At 47.7% G+C, this 20,298-nt stretch overlaps 1 protein-coding gene across 3 annotated transcripts in view; it reads right to left on the bottom strand.

Annotated features, from left to right (window-relative positions):
• GATA4 (GATA binding protein 4) overlaps positions 1-20,298 on the bottom strand; it is a 38,359-nt gene that overhangs the window by 1,010 nt on the left and 17,051 nt on the right. For all 3 annotated transcript variants that reach the window (XM_073335075.1, XM_073335076.1, XM_073335077.1), the window contains 4 exons: positions 9,982-10,148; positions 4,885-5,010; positions 1,284-1,371; positions 483-625 (listed from right to left, as the gene is read on the bottom strand). In XM_073335075.1, coding sequence (XP_073191176.1) covers positions 483-625; positions 1,284-1,371; positions 4,885-5,010; positions 9,982-10,148 — 524 coding nt within the window. The remainder of the gene's footprint in view (positions 1-482; positions 626-1,283; positions 1,372-4,884; positions 5,011-9,981; positions 10,149-20,298) is intronic.

Raw genomic sequence — 20,298 nt, 5'->3', positions numbered from 1 at the left:
ATTTTAATTCTCAGGTGGTTCAGCTCAGCTTTTTCAGTTTTGTTTTACATGGACTTGTGCTCACTGCACTGAGCTTCAGGTTTAAGCAAGCCCACAAATTCATAAAGAAACTAAGCCAAAACTGCCAAATTTTGCCTGGTTTCAGGTCAAAACCAAACAGCACAGCTAAGGGCTTATCTACACTTGGATATTTATGCAAATAACTAGTCCAGAATAATTAGCATAAGCCTCTGTGTGGGGACTCCTAGTCCAGAATTACAGTCCCGTTTATGATTTAGCTTACACCGCTTTGGTATATTTCCCAACGTAAAAATGCCCTTAGTGTTGCAAGTTTCGCCCCCTGTGACCTTTCAGATCCTTGGGTTGAGTAAATGGCTGTCGTTTGCCTTCAGAGAAGGTTCTGAGGGTGTCTTTTCTCCTCAAGTTACCTATATTAAAGTTCACACCTTTGTCATACCTCTTGACCTTTCCTGCTTCATTACCTGAGAAATAGGGCTCGGGTGCCCGTAATGAGATGAAAGCCCCGGTTCCGTCTTTATGGGGCGCATTTCCTCGGTGGTGGTGGTGGTGTTGGTGTTATTGGCGGAGCTGGGGGGGGGGGTAAGACTCTCACTACTGGACGGTCCTAGGAGAAAACAGCAGTTAAACCAGGCTTCCCATCAGAGGAGCTTTACGTACAAAAAACATAGCAAAGCATTTGTGGTTTGGGGAAAGAGAACTCTGTTCGTAGGCCGGGTTTTGCTGCCATTGAGAGACCTTCAAAAATCTTAACCAGGTTTGGAGAGAAGAAGAAAAGGATGATGGGAGATTTGCTCGTTTGGTAAATTACCCTTGTCTCCCCACTTACAGTGTTCCTGCCTCTCATTCCATGTACTCTTTATCCCTGGCAGGGCAGGATGGAAAATCTCCCAAAGTCCTGTGTCAGCATAAACAGGGCTTGGTGTAAAGCCTCCGAATGATTCTCTGTGGGAAGTGGCTTCTGTGGTTGTTCCATAGCCCTGGTTGGGAACCTGGAAGGGGTGTCACCAGGACATTACAGGTGCTAATTAGTACCAGTGATGATGGGGATGCCTGTCCACTGGGAACCGGACCAAGCGCACTCATTTCACATAGGTCACCAAACAGCAATCCAACAGTGATCAGCTACCTGTTTGCTAAATCCGGGGATGTCTGGTTCAGAGGGCAGAATTCTTAATTTAGTTCTAAAGGGTGAGTTTCTGATACTATGCTCCTCCTACGCGCGCTACACACAGACATACACACACATCTTGTTTAACGCTCACCTGCTGGTGTCTTGGATTTGTTAAGGTTCTTCGGCTTACGTTTCCTCGTTTGAATCCCCTCTTTTCTCATTGCTAAAGGCCTTGGGACCTAGGAACCCAAATGCAAAGCATACTGTTTTCAGTATGTACGCAATACAACCTAACGTACTGGGATTACATCTCTGCCTCCTAGGATTTCAGGTAATCAGTAGATTTAACTAAAAAGACATGAAGCCAAAAGTTACTGACCAGCAGTGATTGAATTGAGAGTAGAGACAAGCCCTGGCTGCAAAGTTTGGCTCCAGATCTGGATCTGAATTTTTTGGAAATAATAGCGTGTTTGCATCCAAGGCTTTGAATCACCAACTATAAAGCCAGAAGGGATTATCAGATCCTCTACTCAGACCTCCTGTATAACTCAGGCCAGAGAATTTTATCATGACTAAATCTATGTCTACACTCCAGAGCCTATGTTGACATAGCTCAGATGCAGCATATGCTGACAGAAGTTTTTCTCCCAGGGTAGGAACACCACGTCCCTGAACAAAGTTATCTTGGCTGACAGAAGTATTCTTCTGACAGCATCCCTGCATCTACAGTGGGGGGAAGAAAGGGGGTGAGTTCACACGCTGACCAACATAGCTATGCCAGTGTAAGCTTTAAGGGCAGACCAAGCCTAGCACATACCTTCTGGAAAGGTATCCACGCTTCCTCTGAAGACTTCAAGAGATGGAGACTCTACCACTTCCCTTGCTAGTTTGTTCCATTGGTTAACCACCCACACTGTTAAAAATTATGCCTTATTTCTAACTTGAATTTGTCTGGCTTTGACTTCCAGCCACAGGTGCTGGTTACATCTGTGACCCCAAAACCCCTCAATTCCAACGGGCAAGGGGGCTACAAGAAAATTCTGATTCTGGTCTATCCATTCTGTCCAAAGACTATCAGGTGAGGTCTTAAATGAAATCCAGGGTCACACTGGTCATTAATTTCAGAGGGGTAGCCGTGTTAGTCTGTATCAGCAAAAAGAACGAGTACTTGTGGCACTTTAGAGACTAACAAATTTATTTGGGCATAAGCTTTCGTGGGTTAAACCCACTTCATCAGATGCATCTGACAGTTTAACCCACGAAAGCTTATGCCCAAATAAATTTGTTAGGCTCTAAGATGCCACAAGGACTCCTCGTTCTTTTTACTGGTCACTAATATCGTTGTGAAAGGCATGATCAGATATGCTGTAAGGAATCAGGTGTGTATACTGAAAATGGGTTTTAAAGTCTGTGTCAAGGCCGATTGGACAAACAGTTTTTCTGTCAGACACAAGATGTTTATGCACCTGTCCCTGCCACAGCATGTAAATTAAGCATTGTAAGCTAACACAACCGCTGCACATGGGGATGTGCAATCAAGAGGACAGCAGCACACAGGAGAATAAACCACAGGGTTTATCCTGACTCAGAGCACAGACAATGAACTCTGGGGATATAAGTAGAAGGCAAAAAGACACCCCTTCATCCTGCACCTCGGAAGTAAATGGACAGTGTCTTTACATTCATGAAAACGGGATCTTTGCCCACCTTGCTGGAAGATACTGCAACAGATTTTGGGAGAAATAAAACTCCTTTAGAGAGGAGGTAGCCAGTTAAGCTTAGTCTCTATAAAGCGTGTTGTGATTTTGTTTTATACGGAACCCTTTTGTTTTTATTCTCCTCACTCACTAGCTCTTGAATCTTTGGTAATAAACTTATCCTTGATTTCACTCTAAATATATCTAAGTGCTGTCACACAAAGCTAGGTGCTGATCCTGAGTTGACTCATACAAGCTAATGTGTGCACTGTTTCCTTGGGCACAGCAGACTGGGTATTTCTGTGGCATTCAATGGAGAAGGGACTGGCTACAACAGGGGATGCTTCAAAGGGGCTCGGGGACTGGCCTGCACCTATTGTTAACCTGCAAGGCAAAGTAAGGGCTGGCAGAGCTCAGAGGAAGTTGTTTGCATAGCTACCAGGCTGGCTGTGTCCTCTGACACCCCGCTAATCACAAACAACTCTCTCTCTCTCACTGGAGGCAGGGGGGTAACAAGGTGACTCCTATATTGACGGAAGGGGGGTTTCCATCTGTGTAGTTAATCCACCTCTCCGTGAGGCTTTAGCGAGGACAATGGAAGAATTCTTCCATCGACCTGGTTGTGTCTACACCGGGGTTAGGCTGACCCAGCCACGGCACTCAGAGCACAAAACTTTTCACAGCCCTAATTTTAAGTAGAGCCCAGACATTGCTCTTTGGCCTAGGCCCATCTGTAAATGAACACTACAGCATACACTCTCAGGGAACGGAGATCATTAACGGCATAAATGAATTTGTGTCTAAAACCAACAAACCCCCACCCCTGTGATCAGCAATGGGAAGAGCTGTTCGGGTTTGCAGTTCAGCCGGTGAGGGTTTGCTGTTTGTTTTCACTGTGTCTCATTGGACACAGAGAAGATTCACAGATTTTAAGGTCAGACGGGGTCACTCTGACCATCTAGGCCACAGAGAGCGGGGACAATCTTCCCTAATTTGCCTTCACCTGGAGCAGGGAGCGAGAGGTGGATACACAGTGGTTCACGACTAGGACTGCCTGGGCATTGTACACATCTGTGTCCACATCTGGCGTTCGGAATACAGAGCCTCATCCCACACCACTGTAGTGAGTTTGTGAAGGGAGTTTGTTTCTGACTTCAGTGGGGAGCATGAGTGTGGAACTGGCTTGTAACACCTTAAACTTCAGATCGGCCATGGGGCCTGTGTGACTTGCCCAGATCTCATTCAAACAGACTCTTTCAGGCTTATTAGCCATCAGGCTGGTCCCAGCAGTTGTGGGACCCTCTCAAACATAGCCAATTCCTGTCACCATGACAAGACTACGATCGAGAGAAGGGTTATTACATTATACTGCTTTCTTAGAGTCACGGATTCTGAGGCTCGAGAGAACCATTGTGATCATCTAGGCTGACCTCCCACATAGCCCAGGCCACAGGACTTCCCCGAATTAATTCCTGTTTGAACAAGAGTATGTATTTTGGAGAAAAACATCCAATTTGGTTTTAAAGATTGACATTGATGGCGAATCCACCCCCACCCTTGGTAAGTTGTTCCAATGGCTGATTCCCCTCACTGTTAAAAACTGGCCCTTCATTTTTAGTCTGCATTTGTCAGCTTCACCTTCCAGCCGTTGGATCGTGTTATGCCTTTATCTGGAGGGCGTAAATGGCAGGGTAAGTTACACTGTGCTAAATCACCTTGCTAAATCATTTTCAGTGAGTGCGAGTGTGATTCATGTTTTGGGGGGGCCAAAGACTGGGGTTGTAGAGGGGAGATCAGCCAAAAGAAAAAAGTAAGACCGTGTAAGATAAAGCAGATTCCCACCTGGCACCACTTGAACTAACCCTGTCTCACATCCTGGGAGAGTAAACAGTCCATCTGCAGTCTAAAGAGCGGGCACACAAGTCTATTCTATTTTACACAGGTTCTCATACCACCCTCCCACCCTGCTAGCTGAGTGCCCTCCAGCCGTGCATTAAGCAACCTGACTACACGTCTGGCCCGGGTTATTTGTTCTCAGCGTCTCATTGTCATTACCCCGTGGAGCTTCATGTACAATCCGCAGGCGTTACAGACTGGCTCGCCTTCAGCGTTTCTGCGCCACAGCGTGGTCGTGGTCGTGTGACAGTTGGCACAAGAGAGCCCAACGCGGCGGGAGGCGGACTGCAACAAGAGACAAAAGCAACAGCAGTGTCAACAAGTCGCTAGCGTTACCATTTGCACAAGCGGTTTCTAGGTTGGAGCAGACCCCACCCAGCTTTCCCTGATGCATGGCAACTGTTGCAGGGGTTTGCGGATGTACTAATAATATTTTGTACAATGGACAGTAACTAGCACCGAAGAATCTCAGTGCACGTTACAGACATTACACGGATTCAGCGTCACAACACCCCTGGCAGTACGGTCAGTGGGTTTTTACCCATTTTACAGATTTATAAACCAAGGCACAGCGGGGTAAAGTGACCTGCCCAAAGTCACGCCGGGCTTAACCATTAGCCCAGTTGTGCAGCCCTGTGGGTGAGAAAGGGGACGTGACAGAATATAGTACTTCCCTGCGTAGGAGACCCACATCACCAGACCCTGCATGAGCGGGGCAGGGCGGGAGGGAGCTGCTGCTAATTCACCTCCCATGCAGGTGGGCAGGGCGTGGGCAGGCAGGAGTGGAAAATGGGTGGGGCCTTTGCTCCACTCAACATGCCAGCCAGCTGAGATGGCACAGAGCGGGAAGCAAGATACACTAGGTACTGGGCTGGCCTGGCTTACTTCTCCCCTGGAGTGAGCCGTGCAGGGGCGTACGCAGGAATAAAAATTTGATGGCTTTGGGGGGGAGGGGAGGCACATTTTGTGTCCCCTGCAGCCGGAGGAGCTCACTCTCCCTGCCCCAGCGCTGGAGCCAGAGGAGTTCTGTGCCCCTGCTGATTTTTGGGGGGGAGGAGGGGTTGCCCCTGCTTGCCCCCCGCCTTCTGCCTGCCTCCAGAACCGTGACTCTCGGTCACCGTTAGGTCCCCACCATGGTCCTGAGGCAGCACATTAAGCACTGCCTCCTGCTCTGGCCAGACAATGATGGGCCAAGCCAGCCAACGGGGTCAGTGGCACAAGTGGGCAGAGACCCACGGGCTCCTGGCTCCTCCTCCCAACACTCGCGCCTTCTCTGTAAGTGAAGGGAGATTTGACAACGGTCAAAGCCGAAGCAGGAAAATCTAATTTGTTTCCAACTTCAAGTGAGACTCCGCCTGACAAAGGCCGAGTCTGGAACTGGGCCCAAGGTATGAAATCTGGAGCCAGGTTTTGAGTGCTATGAAATTTGGTGGCGTTTTTGATCCAGGCGTTTGGTTTGTTCCATCACAGCAAGAGGGGCCAGCTGGGAAATAAAGATCTGGATCCTAACGCAACCACCCCCCATATTACAGGGTGTTTAGACCTGGATGTTTGGCTTGGGGGGCCATCCCTAGATGCATGTGTTTAAAGGGACATTGTTGAGATGTCCTGCCATCATTACTGTGTTCCTTATAATAACTCTGTCTGGAACTGTAACTCTCCTTCCTCCCCAACCTGCTGCCTATCCACCACCTGGTCACATTGCTTTATTATTGTAGGGTTGCTCAGGAGAGCCAAATGGATGGACTTTGATTTTGTTTTTAATCGGGGGGAAAAAAAAAAAAACCAGTGCTGAAGCAGTCTGCCACTTAGAGTCTCTGGCAAAACACAAGACGGAGGCTCCTGCTGGGCTGCCTGGACTGGATTTCTTCTGCGAGGAAATCACGATCCTGCTGCCACTAAAGTCAATGGCAAAGACCCCTTGATGTCAGTGGTGTATAATGTAAGCTCTCCTGGGCTGGGCTCTTGCCTTCTAACCTGTACAGCTCCTGACCCTCTTTTGACATCAAATAAATGATCAAAGCAGAGGCTTCCACATGTGAGGTTTTCAATCATATTTTCCTTCAAAAAAAAAAAAACAACAACAACCAATATTTAAAATTCAGGAAAGACTCATTCTGGAAATTGTGATGAAAACATGTAAGCAACTGTCAGTATGTGCAACTGGTCCCCTGCTGGGCCTGATCCAGAGAGGGTAGGTGGCTGTTAGAGGCCTGCTTATGAAGCTTTAGCTCCAGGTGTTGCTACTTGTGTATTTAACTCTGGAAGTCCCCAGTTCAATCCCTAGTGCGTCAGTCAAAATGGTCAGCATGTAAAATGCTATGAAACCAGCCCCTGCTTCTCCCTCTTGCTTCATTTTTAACTGCCCAGAGTCTGTAACCCACAAAACGGTATCTTCTGTTCCTGTCAGGTTTGCCCATATGGCTGCCATTTCCTTGTTTTGCCTTTTCTGCAGATGGCAACATGGCCGCCCTTTGTTTACCTCCCTGTTTGCACTTACTGGCATTGTGGCACGAAGGTCGGGGAACCTGGCACTGACCTAGTACAACTGCTGTGCGCTTCACTCGCTGAGCTTCCTTTGCTATATGTAGGCCTGGAACAAAATTATGTAGCCGAACACACCCAGACTTTGTGGGCGTTCTAAACTGAAACCTGGATCAGGGACCTAATAGGCGGAAGCAAAACTGGGATCCAAACTCACCCCGACGGCAGGGTGTTCAAAACCCAGATCCAAACTACTGCTGCTGCTCCCGCAAGTCAATCTAGAAACGAAGGGATCAGCACAGGTACAATAAAAGCCAGCCTGTCCCACAGCTTTTTAGAGGATGGGGGGAAAAATCTGTGTGCATTGGTTTGTTTGTTTCAGATTTTAGTGCAGCCCTTTGCACTTCCTGATTAACGGGGAGCATGGGGAGACTGGAAACTGATGTGCTGAAACCACATGAGAAAGACCGTTCTTGTCGTACTTGAAGGGAGAAATACTGAAACACAAGAAAGCCCACTGGCCTGAAGTTTCCACCCAATTTTATAGAGCAAAGCAGCTTAGTTAGCTCGTGTACATGCATGTGGTCTAGCCGTCTTCTGCTTAGTGTATGCACAACGTGCCTCAGTTGGCACATGACCAGGATTCATCACTGAATTTGGTCCAGGGCTTGGATCATTTGCTTCCCGGCCTCGGGCCATGTACTGACGGGGAGTGTGACGTGACCGCTGATCCGTGCCCCCGAGTCTAGTGGTGACAGCACAGTGTTAGGAGTCAGGAATCTGGATTCCAGTCCCACATCTCCCAGTGATTTGCGGTGTCATCATGTCCTCTCTCTCTAGCTTGTTTTCACCAGCTGTGAAATGGGGATAAGAACACCTACCCCACAAGGGTGGGATGATGTTTAATTCAGTCTTTCCCAAGGTTTGGAACACTGAGCTCCTCTTCAGAAATCAGTCCTCTCTCCCTACAACCTCACTAGTGGCCCACCCACCTTACTGTAGACATCTCCTGTGCACCTCAGCCCCGCTAGTCCTTTGGGATGTGACCCCACACCCTTTGGGAAACCATGGCTTCGTTCATTAACATCCATCAGTGGAATGAGAGCCTTGGAGAGACCATGCAATGCAGGTAAACACTGTGTGTGTCTGCACGCTAGGGAGAAGATCCTGCAAACACATGGGGAGATGTTTCTACACTGGCTCAAAACACAAGCACTGCAAGCACTGTGGAAAGATCAGCAGTTATCACGTGGCAATGTCTGACCTGGCACACACTGAGACGAGGGAATGGCTTTACAGAGTCAGTTGATTTTTAACACGCATCTTTTTGTAGTGAACGTATCTATCTGAATATGTACGCCATCTTCACCAAGACCAGGGATTGAAACCAGGACATCCTGAGCTAAAGCATCACTCTCTGCAACCATGGGCTGTACCAGACACATAGCCACTGTGGACTGGGCCCAGTGAGGAACCCACAACTCTCATCAATGGGTTACCTAGGCATACACACTGGGCACCTGCCCCAGGCGCTAAGCTTCCCTCGCCTTCTCTTAAAAATATACGGCAGAATTGAAGCAGCAAATGGGGATTTGGGGCCAAACCCTATTACAAAGCAATTCAAAATCTCCTTCCACACACAAATTCGTGGAAGAAACCCCATCCCAGCCATCTCAGCCCTCCCCAAACACTGGGGAGCTTTGAAGTGTGCCCAGAACAGCAACAAATTCAGGCTGTGTTGACTCTGGAGAAGAGTCAGTTTCCGAGGGGAACTAGCAGCTCCTGATGTTACGTGCCCCAAAGGCCTGCTGAGCGAGCACCTCTGCCAGGCTCAAAGTGCACCGGTTCCTTACAAACCCTAGCACTCTTTCAAACCAGCCTAGGGCCTAGCAAAGCACGGAACCTCTCAAGTGACTTTGGGAAGACAAACCAGAAGCACGTCACTATGAAGCACTTTAGCCAGCAGAGGGCGCCAGAGCCAGCGGATTATGGCCAGCTGAGCGTCATCCGCAGAAGGCAAAGCCAAAGAAATCCAGGCAGTAGCATGATTTTTGCCTTCTGCCTCTCTGAAGATGCTGGAGAGCGACAGACAGGCTTGTATGCTGTATGTATGTATGTATGTATGTATGGTACAGCATGTAGCCCCAGCATTTCAGTTCTACCTCCTGGCTTGCTCAGACAGGAAGCCACCAGAGGCTATGGAGATGGTGGGGTCACCAGAGGCTGAGGGAGGTCACAGGCAGGCAGGAAGTAGCCAAGGGGTGGGCATCACATGTACATAAATGTGAACAGAAATGTAGAGAGAGGTGGAGGGGACCAGGCTGGAGGTGGAAAGGGAGCTGGGGGTCAAGGGCAGAGCTCTGTAGATGTTATTTTGTGTAGAACCCTGTAAACCCAAGGGCTGGCCTTCTGCTCAGCTGTGAGCAGCAGGCAGGCACTTCGGGTCTCCCATGTGTCCCACAGTCCTTTGCACCATTTGCCATGGGACCTCCATTGAGGAGCCGATGCAGCCAGTGCAACAGATCACAGAGTTTTGCAGGCACAGACAACTCAGCTGAAGCCAGGATGCTATTTTGGAGGCACAGAGAGAGGCCCACGAGGCTGCTGGGAGACACCAGATGATCTCCCAACTTTTGCCTAGGATTCTAAGCCTCGTCATTGCAGAGTGCCCAGGTCCTCTGGGCAGCTTGGATTGAGCGAGTGTTTCCTGTTCTGGAGTCTATTGTGTAGTTGTGCGCAGGCTGCAGGCGAACGGCACACGCCTTTCCTTACCAGCCGCCTCTGGGGTTTGATCAGCGGTCGGTTGATGCCGTTCATCTTGTGGTAGAGCCCACATGCGTTGCACAGGTAGTGTCCCGTGCCGTCTCTCCTCCAGAGTGGGGTGGACATGGCTCCGCAGTTGACGCATTCTCGCCCCTCAGAGTAGTCGTCAAAGAACTCTGCAGGCATGACAGTAAACAAGACAAGAAAAGAGGGTGGACAGGTTGAGTTAAATAAAACATTTTTAAAACTCTCCACTCTTGGTCCTAAATACTCAAGCAGTACCTGGCTATCTGCAGAGAGCAGAAAAACAGGGGCTGGGGGTGGGGGGAGGGAGGGAGAGGTTGTGTTACGACTTTCCTTAGGAAAGGCAGGTCTTATTAAAGGCAGGCTGGCCAAGTGGCGAGGCCCTTGGCTTGGGATTCAGGAATCCTGCCTCTGCTACACGTATTCTCTAGCACCTTAGACAAGTTACTTAATCTACTCTGTGCCTCTTCTATCAAGTGAGGATAATACTTCCCCACCTCACAGGGTGTTGCGAGGATAAAACCCTCTAATGATTATGAGCCTCTCAGAGACTAGCCCAGTGGTTCTCAACCTTTTTTCGTTTGCAGACCCCTAAAACATTTCAAATGGAGGTGTGGAAATCTTAAGACACAATCTGTGGACCCCCAGGGGCCCACAGACCACAGGTTGAAAACCACAGTAGTACAGTGGTGAGGGCTGTAAAACTGCCTTTTGAGGTGCAAACTGGGGCCCTCTCTTTTCATCAAAACCACGCTGTTCATGCAGGCCCAGATCTGAAGCCCACTGAAGTCAATGTAAAGAATCCCATGGATGCTGGACTGGGCTCGTCAAAGCTACCCATGAAAACAACACGCACCTATGGAGGGTGCAAAGTCCTCACTGTCACTTGTAAATCAGAAAGACACTTGCACAAGCAAACATCTAGCTCTGCATGCAAGCACTAGATCCACATGCACAACGGATGCCCAGGTAACACACTGTCTGTTTGTTGACACCACACTCATCATCAGGAATCGATCCTGTGACTCTCAGCATAGAAAAATAGGCCTCTACCACTTGGAGTAAAGGAGACCTTCTCCAGGGACAAGAAAAGAGCAGGCTGCTAGCGTGACTGGTGTGAGCCACTAGAGGGCGACATGATCCCATGCATTCTGCCAGCATACTGCACAGGGTGCTTTTTAGACAGTTTCACAGAAGTACCCACATGGACAAATCTGGCCCATGACGTCTGCTTACAAAATACTTTCCTGGGAATTTGGAGATGCTAAAGAGACTCTTCCTCAAGCACTGCAGCCCTAAGACAGCTACGGGAGAGTAAGCTGGACTCTATTCTGCCTTGGCAGTTACATGCTTCATGCAAAACATCATCGCTCTAATAATGGAGAAAGAGATGGATCACACCCTGATTTTCAGATCGCAGGATGAGCCTGCAGTGCTGGGCTACGTGTGTTGCACCTTCCGCTCTGGGCCTGATCCACAGAGGAGCAGCATCTGTCAGAGCTCTTTAGTGCGAGCTCGAGAGACCAAAGCTTTCAGCTCCAGAATGAAGTCCCCCCAGTTCAATCTCTACAGTGGACCACGATAACAGCGGTTACACCAGTGGCCATGTGCTGCTATTTGACCGGCACTCTCCAGAGTTAAATTCAGCTTGAGCTCAAAAGACGGGCTTTGCAGCTAGTGGGTCTAACAGACCCAGGTCTACTCTGAAACTCGTCCTTGGATAGAGTCACAAATAGCAAGTGTGAAAAATCAGGGCACTTTTGGGGGGGAATGGAGGGACATTGTCTTATATGCAACTAAGCCCCTAATCAGGACAGTCCTGGTAATATTGGGACGTCTGGTCACCCTGTCCTTGGGTCAGGCATAGAGGGGAACTAGAGAGGTACATGTGCAGATAACAAGCAACAGTGCAAACCCATCCTCAGCATAAAGAGGTGCAATTCCATTGAAATCATGGACAAACTCAGCGCAATTCCCTTTGGCTTGGTAAAATGAGAACACCTGATGTGAGCATCTGTGGGCCATAAATATCTAAACCTCTGAGACTGCAACGCATCCCTGATGTTAACCCAGACAGAGGATAACAGCCTACGACCGCTGTCAGTTTGCGGAGTTACTCCTTTAGTGAGCGGACTATCCTCTTTCACACTGCTTTGGTGCAGCCCCAGCTGACGACATGAGGGGTGGGAGAGTTGTTACAAAATCATTCCTGCAGACTCACTTCCCCGATTATAACCGAAGGAACAAGATTGCTTGGCTCTCAGTCTAAACACAGAAACTACCGTAGAATGCAGATGCAGCATTACAAAGGAGACGGGGGGGGGGGGGGGGAAACAGTGCAGCTTAGTGTGTCCTGGGTTTGCAACACACATCTCAGCCACCCTTGGAGGTGTCAGCCTTCCTGGGTTTCTCAGGCCGAAACACGTTACATGGTGTGTACCACAGTATGGGGACAGAATATACATAACGGCCAGGCCAGTGTTGATAAAAGCACATTTTTGGAAGCTGTTTAGGCTTAGGCCATGCCAAACAGAAGCTGCTGAAGAAGTGGCCTGTTCAACACTGTACCGCAGATCCTAGGAACCTTGCCATGAGACCCGGGCTTTGTTATAGCGGCGTGATCTCTGGGACCCTAACAGATCTCTCCACAGACAGTTCAGAGACAAGCCCATTGAGACAAACAGTTTTGATCAGGGGAACCTGTTTCCCACTCCACGCCCACAGCGGATTCGTTGGTGTCCCGACTCCTTTCACTGCAGCGTCTACACTGAAGACGCTGGGGCAAATGAGATTTTGCCGTAAAGACCTGATCCAAAGCACATGAAGATCAGACGTCGTTCCGGGGATTTCAGTAGGCCGTGGACGCTTGAGAGCCTTACGGATTTTGTAATTTCATGTTGAGTCTTGTGAAATTTGGTGTTTTATTTCAATCCCCAACTCCTGGAGACATGTTATTAGCTAAGAATCTCATCAGTCCTTTGGAAAAAAAAAACAGAAAGGTTCTAACCCACAGGCTTGTGCAGAAAAGCTTGAAACTGTGAAGCGAATGCACGTAAAGGCCCAGAAACCAGAAGACAGAGAAAAAGAGGCATCTTTTGTTTTTTAAAAAACATCCTGATTTTTATGCCAATCTCATCATTTTCTAGGCCTGACTCATGATTCTGGAATGCACAGGGTAGCCATCAGAACATAAGAATGGCCATCCTGGGTCAGACCAAAGGTCCATCTAGCCCAGTATCCTGTCTGCCGACAGTGGCCAATGCCAAGTGCCCCAGAGGGAATGAACAGAACAGGTAATCATCAAGTGATTCAGTCCCTGTCACCCATTCCCAGCTTCTGGCAAACAGAGGCTAGGGACACCATTCCTGCCCATGCTGGCAATATTGTGATTATAACGCCTTCCTTGTCTCCTTACAATTATTTGAGTCTCAACCAAACCACAGATCAAAAAGTGTCGTTTGAAAAGGAAAGGCACTAGTGCAGCTGGTTAAGAAACGAGTCCTTCCTGTGAAAAATCTGAACAAAATCAAAAATTTCAATGAACATATAAAAAATGTCCTCTGATTTTTGGGGGGGTTTCAATGAAAGCCCCAAAATTTTCAAAAGACATTCAAATATTTGCACCCAAAGTTTTATTTTGTCAAAAGGCCAATTTGCTTTGAAAACAAGTTTCAGTAATACATTTTCAACACACTCCAAAAAAACAATTGGTAAAATCGGGCTGGACTAAAATTGAAACTCAAAACTTTTTCCAGTGGAAAACTTATGTTTTCAACACAATGAAAATGTGCGTGGGAAGTGTCTGCTGTCCTAGAAATTATTAATTATTTTTTAATCAAAAAATTGAAAGTTTTTGGCCAAAAGTCAAAAAGATTTTGTCTGAGGACTTTTTTTGTTTGTTTTCAGCCAAAACTCGGGGGGGGGGGGGGGGGAGAAGAAGGAGGAACTGGCTGAAAACCAAATTTTCAGGGTTTTGGTTTTCTGAGAAAAAGTCAACATTTTCTGCTAAAATCTTTGACAACAAATATTTTTTTTAATAATTTTTGTCAGAATTTTCTGGAGGAAAAAAAACAACATTTTCCACCCAGCTCTACAGTCAAGTGTCCCTGATTACTATCGGCCTGAGGTCTGTTGTCAGGCACAACTTGGGAAACTTCTTTTCACTAGATTCTTTCCCGTCCTAGTCCCCATCTTCTCTGTATTCATTTCTCATTCAACCCATGCCTAGCTGTTTTTCCACCTTTCTTTTCCCCACACTGGAGTTTTTCATTCCCTCCTGTCTGCTCGCCACAAAAGAATTCAATTTCTCATCAGAAAACCAAAACATTTTCAGTTTCCATCAATTTTTGGCTGAATAGGTTCATTTTGGAGATTTTCAGTTTGATGAAAAATTGAAATTTTCCACTGAAAATTTTGACAAACATATTTTGTTTTCATCTAAATCTTCCTCGGGGAGAAAAAATCCCAAACCATTTCCCATTCAGCTCTAAATCCACCATTTCAGTGTCTCAGAATGCTGATCATCCATAGCTCCTAGTGACTTTAAAGACAGTTGCAGATGTTCATTACTTTTGAAAATCAGACCATTAATATTACCCAGCTGCTTTGGGGGCATGCAGATGTCTCTATCAGCAATAATATCCCCAGCATGCTGATCTCCAAGGTGAGTGTGACAAGATCACACTGCCCATGATGGAGGAAATGCGGAGCCAGGAGTTGAAGATGATGTTTGCAAGGTGTAATCTCTTCACAATCTCATACAGCACTACAGACCTGTCTGAGGAGAGACTGCTAATGTTCCTCATCAGGAATGTTCCTCCTTCTTCTCCAGGGCATACTTTATGTTGCTGAAATCCTTTTAACAGGAATGCTCCCTAGGAGGACTTCTTCCCACAATATAAACTGAATAGAACAGGAGTCTTGAGCTCTGATATGTGTAGTTTAGTCTTTGGCACTGTCCCTTTATCGTCTCTATAGTGGTGAATTAGAAGGCAAGAGAATGGATGTCTTTATAAACAAGGCCTCATTCAACCACATCCAGCTGAGCTTGATGCAGGAATGACTGTGGGGAGTTCTCTGGCTTGTGTTGTACTGGGGACAGGCTGGATAACATAATGGACCCTTCTGCCCATAACAATCCATGAATCTACAAAAGAACGAGCACCAAATTTCTTCACGACTCCAGCCTTCTTACCCCTTCCCTCCATGGGAGCTCTTCACTGGCTTCCCGGTTCTTATCACATTGAACAAAGCTTTGTCTCCTTCCCCTCCAGGCCCTCGCCCTCGGCCTCATCTCTGCTCTCAGTTCCTCCCAGTGCTCCTCTTGCTCTGCTCGGGAACACTGGAGGAAAGGCTGGATGGAGTCCTTTGTTCTGTGCTCTGCAGCAGGTCAGATTTGATGATCATAATGCTCCCTTCTGGCCTGATGAGCTATATGAAGCCCTCTGGGAAGAGTTGGGCCTTCATCTCTTTCTGCCTCAATGCCCGCCCCCTCCCCAAAGGGGATAATACCTCCGCTCCTAGCGGGGCTGCTTGTGAGGAGGTAGCCACTGGCGTTGGAGAGATCTGCTCAGACACTACTGCGTGCCAGAGAAAAGCCTATTCACCATGCTAAGAGCCTGTGCTCGCTGACTGGACGGCCAGGTTCTCCAGGACACCACGGTCGCAGCGCCACACGGATTTGGTCTGGTTTGGTTTTTCCAGTGTTCTGCTCGTTCAGTTTTCCCTTTTCATTAATAACGAAGATTAAGTAGCGTCAGCCTCTGGAGGCTCCCTGTGGAAGGCGCCTGAGTAAGTGCTTCCATGGCTTTAAATCCAGTCATTATGAGCCCTTTTGACACTTATTCTTCCCCCCAACCTTGTACTAGCAGCCTGGAAAGGAAACATTTATTCAGGCAGCAAATTGCCTGAACAGCTCCCGCAGGGAGCCAGAACAATGGGAGCGGAGGGAAGGGCTCCTCCAGTCACACTCAGGGCAACAATTTCCCTTTCACGGAGCCGCTGGACGGCGAAGATTTATGGGTCCATAATGTGACCTCTTTATTACCCTTCACACCAGGTCCCTCTGTGGAGATTTACGCCCTGCCCAGAGCCAGGCACAGCAAGTGGCAGCTTGGGAGGGAATTACGTTTGCCAGGAAAGGGTTCGGGCCACCATTTATGTGGGAAACAAACGCAGAAGCCTCTGACTGGAATGGCCTCCCTCTCCCCTCAGAACTTACTGCTTCCACCACCCGCCTCCCTGACTCAGCACCTCCACTGCATCATCATCATCATCCATTACACCTGTACCCCTTCCCCTGCTCTTTGGCCATTGTGTTAGGTCTGACTTGGACCTGAACCTGACTGGTGCTGAGGACTTTGAATTCCCATCAAGGTCTCAAGGGCACCCCGCAGCCCCTGTGCTGAGGCTCCCAGTACCTCAGCACTCGGTCTTGAGAGTGTAAACTGCTCGGGGCCAGGGCAGATTTTAACATGAAACAGCATGGTCTAGTGGTTAAGGAGCTGGTCTAAGAACCAGGTGACCTGGGGGCTGGTCCTGGCTTGAACAATGAGCTGCTGCATGACCTTGGATGAGTCTTTCCCCTCTTGGCTGTTGTTTAGCCAGACTACACGGTTCTCAGGCTGGGAAATGTCTTTCGCTAACCTGGGTGACGCAATGGGCCCCCAGTCTCGGCTGGAGCCTATGCATGCTTCCACAATCTATCTCCGTGGTTTTCAACATTTTTTCGTTTGCGGACCCCTAAAAAATTTCAAATGGAGGTGCAGACTCTTTTGAAAATCTTAGTCATAGTCTGCAGACCTCCAGGGGTCCATGGACCACAGACTGAAAACCACTGATCTAACATCATTTTTTCGGGGGGAGGGGGTGGATTTAGAAGGAAAAGTCATTGCTAAGATACAGCTCACTTAGGGTCCATGGTCTCAGAGAGCGGTACCTTACCAGCACGTGGTTCCACCGATATCAAGAGCACTGCTCACAGAGTAAGGTGCTACTCACCAGGCAAAATGGACTCAGTGCAGTGGTTGGGCAGGAGGTCCCATGCACATCTAGTGACAGGGGTGTCAGTGGTCCCTGGGAGGTCCTGAGTGGTGGTGGGTGACTGCACAGGTGTATATTTTATTGTGGCGGACTATTACCATTTAAAGGAAGGACTTCTTTGAAATAGAGACAAATAATAATCCAGGAAGCTACATATTTCTGTCCAACGTTACAATCATTCCCAAACCAATCCTTTTGTTTCTTTTAAGTTTAAAAAACCTTCATTTTGGGCCTTGAAGGGGTTGTCTTTGGGGATTGAACAGGAGATCTCTGGATCTAAAAGCGTGAGCTAAAGAACCAGAGCCAGGGGTGGCTAGTGAGACTAGCCCAGGACCTGGGATTCAATGCTGTGTTCCACCACACACTTCCTGTGTGACCTTGGGCAAGTGACTTAGTCTTTGTGTAACTCATCAGTTTCCCCATCAGTACAATGGAGATAACAACACATCTATAACTGTGTTAAAGAGCGTGAGGTGCTCAGATAGTGTAGTAATACAAGTACCTAAGAGAGAGAGAAAAGGTCCATTAGCTCAAACGCAGTAGGAGATTTATACGCTACTATACATGGGCCAGCCACTAGAGGGGGACAAAGAGCCTCACTGTATTATTTTGGATGGGACATACTTGAGGCAGTTTATTCAACTCTGACAGCTCTTACCCTCCCCTTCTGTCTGTTATCTTTACCCCCTTTGATTTGCCCAGTGGAAATGGGTTTCCATTAATACAGCCCTGGAGTTTTGTTTACAGATGGAGGGAAATTTAATATCAACATTTCCCCCTACAAAAGTGTCTTGTCAGTTCACTGAAGCACCTCCACAAAGGAGACACCATCCGTCACGCCCAGCCGGGCACTTACCGGCTTTAAACAGAGCGTGAGAGCAGTTCTTCCCCCCCGAGAAACTGCCTTTCCTAAACCAATTTGTTATGATAAGAGGTGAGAGTGGCACACTCGTGTATACGCATCCCAGATGGACTCTTAGAGGAGTCTCACTTTGCACAAGTGCACATTGGCTTTAAAAGCAGACCCAGAATACTCCGCATGGGAATTAAGAAAGGCAGGGGACTCCCGCCACATAGCAGAGGAGATCTGAGCTGGGGAGCAGAGCACAGGGACAGCTGGGAAAGCAGGCAAACACCAGGATCGCATTCAAAAATTATGAGCCATGCCCCACAAATCATGATTAGCTTAAAAATCATGATTATTTTTTTAAAAAACTAATACATTTGGAGTTCTTTATATTTGCCTTCTTGCGTCTGAACCTTTGGGTTCATGTTTTCAAGCTTTTCACTGCAACCGCAAGGGCTCAAGACTCACTTTGTTTCTTGACATAAGAGCTGAGAGTCTCATGTAATCACATGACTCCAGGAGCTGGGGCTTAAAGAAAAAACACCAAATAGCATGGGTCACCTGATAAAAATCACAAGAAGTTGGAAGCATTAGTCATCCCTCTAATGCTACAGAGCTGAGCTGCGGAGCACACCAGAGGATAGGTGAGAAAGCCGGGAGCTCTTGTAATGCTGGAGAATTCACCGATAGGAAAGCAGGGGGATTTCTGTAATGTTACAAGCAGACTTGCTCTAGCAATGCTGCAGCACAGCTCTGAGCTGGGAAGTAGAACATGGTGGTAGGATTATTTTTGTTTTAAGTAGGAATGAGGGCAGCAGAACACGGCTGATCAGACTCCATTCCCACCCTCCTTCCTCCACTCTTTTCTGTTTAGATTTTATTTTCTTTAACATTTAAAGGGCCACAGGCAACCCACAAAATACGATTCAGCAAGACTTATGACCAACAGAAATGTCCCGAGGATTTATTTTTAAAGGGCCGCTGTCAATTTGAAAATCCCATTTCCATCTGAAAAAGTGCCCCTAAAGCGATTAGAACTGAAAGCGACTCAAGAAAGTAACATTTTTCTCCATTGTTTCCATGTATTTACTTTGTGTAGTCGATGGCACTTTGACAATTCACACCCGGGCATCATGCTTTTGTGAGCATAAATGGAACATACGTGATCCCCGGGCCTGTGTGCTGTTCTCGGAATAGCAGGGGAATAGTTATAAATATATCACATGGATTTATTGCCCCATTTGTTTTGTTTTGAAAAATTGTTAGCAAACATGAACATTGTCCTCGTTCTGCAGTCGGCCTGCCTGGGATCTGAGCTAGCAGATCCAGTTGCAGAGTGGTGTTCCTTGTCAATTAGAATCCCTGTCAATATCTAGGGATTTAATCGCATGTGTAAGGCCTTGTTACAAATGATTTTTAAAAAAATGTTTGAACCGCTGTCCTGAAAATATGTTGTGTTTTTTTGTCATTTCACTCATTTGTGTTGGAAATATGTCTGACCCAGACTCTGGCATGTGATTTATTCGGTCTGATAAGGAGAAAAAGAACCTACATATTTGCTTATAAAATATTCAGACTATGATCTGGTTCTAACATTAAATCACTTTATAAGAGGCTTTTTTAAAATCACTGTTTCACTCAGTATCACAAGTTTCAAAATGCTACAGCAAATCTGTGGCTACCTAAAGCTTCACAGTTCTTATGCTGAACTTCACGGCCTAAAACTTGGATCCCCAGCTCCACAAAGCACAGATCTTTGCAACCTGACCTTTATCTGCAAACACACCCGTGAGCAGTACTGATTACATCCAGAAGAGGGCAATGGTACACACACACACACACACACACACACACACACTTCTTTTCAATACTGGACATTGCCACAGTGCGACAGAAAATGGAGGATGAAGCACTCAATCAAGGGATGGGGATTAGATCATTGAAATCTACTTGCAAGGTGGTGTGCTAAAGAGGGCAGGATTGTTTGGGATTCAGGAGACATTAGTTCAATGTCTGGTTCTACCAGAGCCTTTCTGCTAACGGGTTAAGTCATTTAAATCTCTCTGTGACTCAGTTTCCCCCCGCTCCTGTAATATGGGGATACTAGCACTCCTCTGGTCTTGCAGCAGTGTTGTGAAAACTAATGTCTGTGAGGGGCTCAGACATGGGCGGTGGGTGAACCACTGGTTGCGGGAGGCTAGGCCCCAGCCAGCCCTGCCCCCCGAGGACCCGCCCCCTCCCCCGCCCTGGATCACTGGGTGGGAGGGCGACGTATTGCCCCCCTCTCCCAGCCTCAGTGCCCCCAGTCTCCCCAAGAGCAGGGCCGGCAGCCTCTACCCCCATCAACGGGTAGCCCCAGCCACCCCAAGTCCCGGCCACCCTAGCCCCAGCCGCAGCACGCCTCCCTAAAGAGC

This window comes from Lepidochelys kempii, chromosome 3 (assembly GCF_965140265.1).
Source record: "Lepidochelys kempii isolate rLepKem1 chromosome 3, rLepKem1.hap2, whole genome shotgun sequence".
Taxonomy (NCBI): domain Eukaryota; kingdom Metazoa; phylum Chordata; order Testudines; family Cheloniidae; genus Lepidochelys; species Lepidochelys kempii.
Note: the sequence above shows the minus strand (reverse complement) of the source record. Positions and strands in the feature narration are given on the sequence as shown.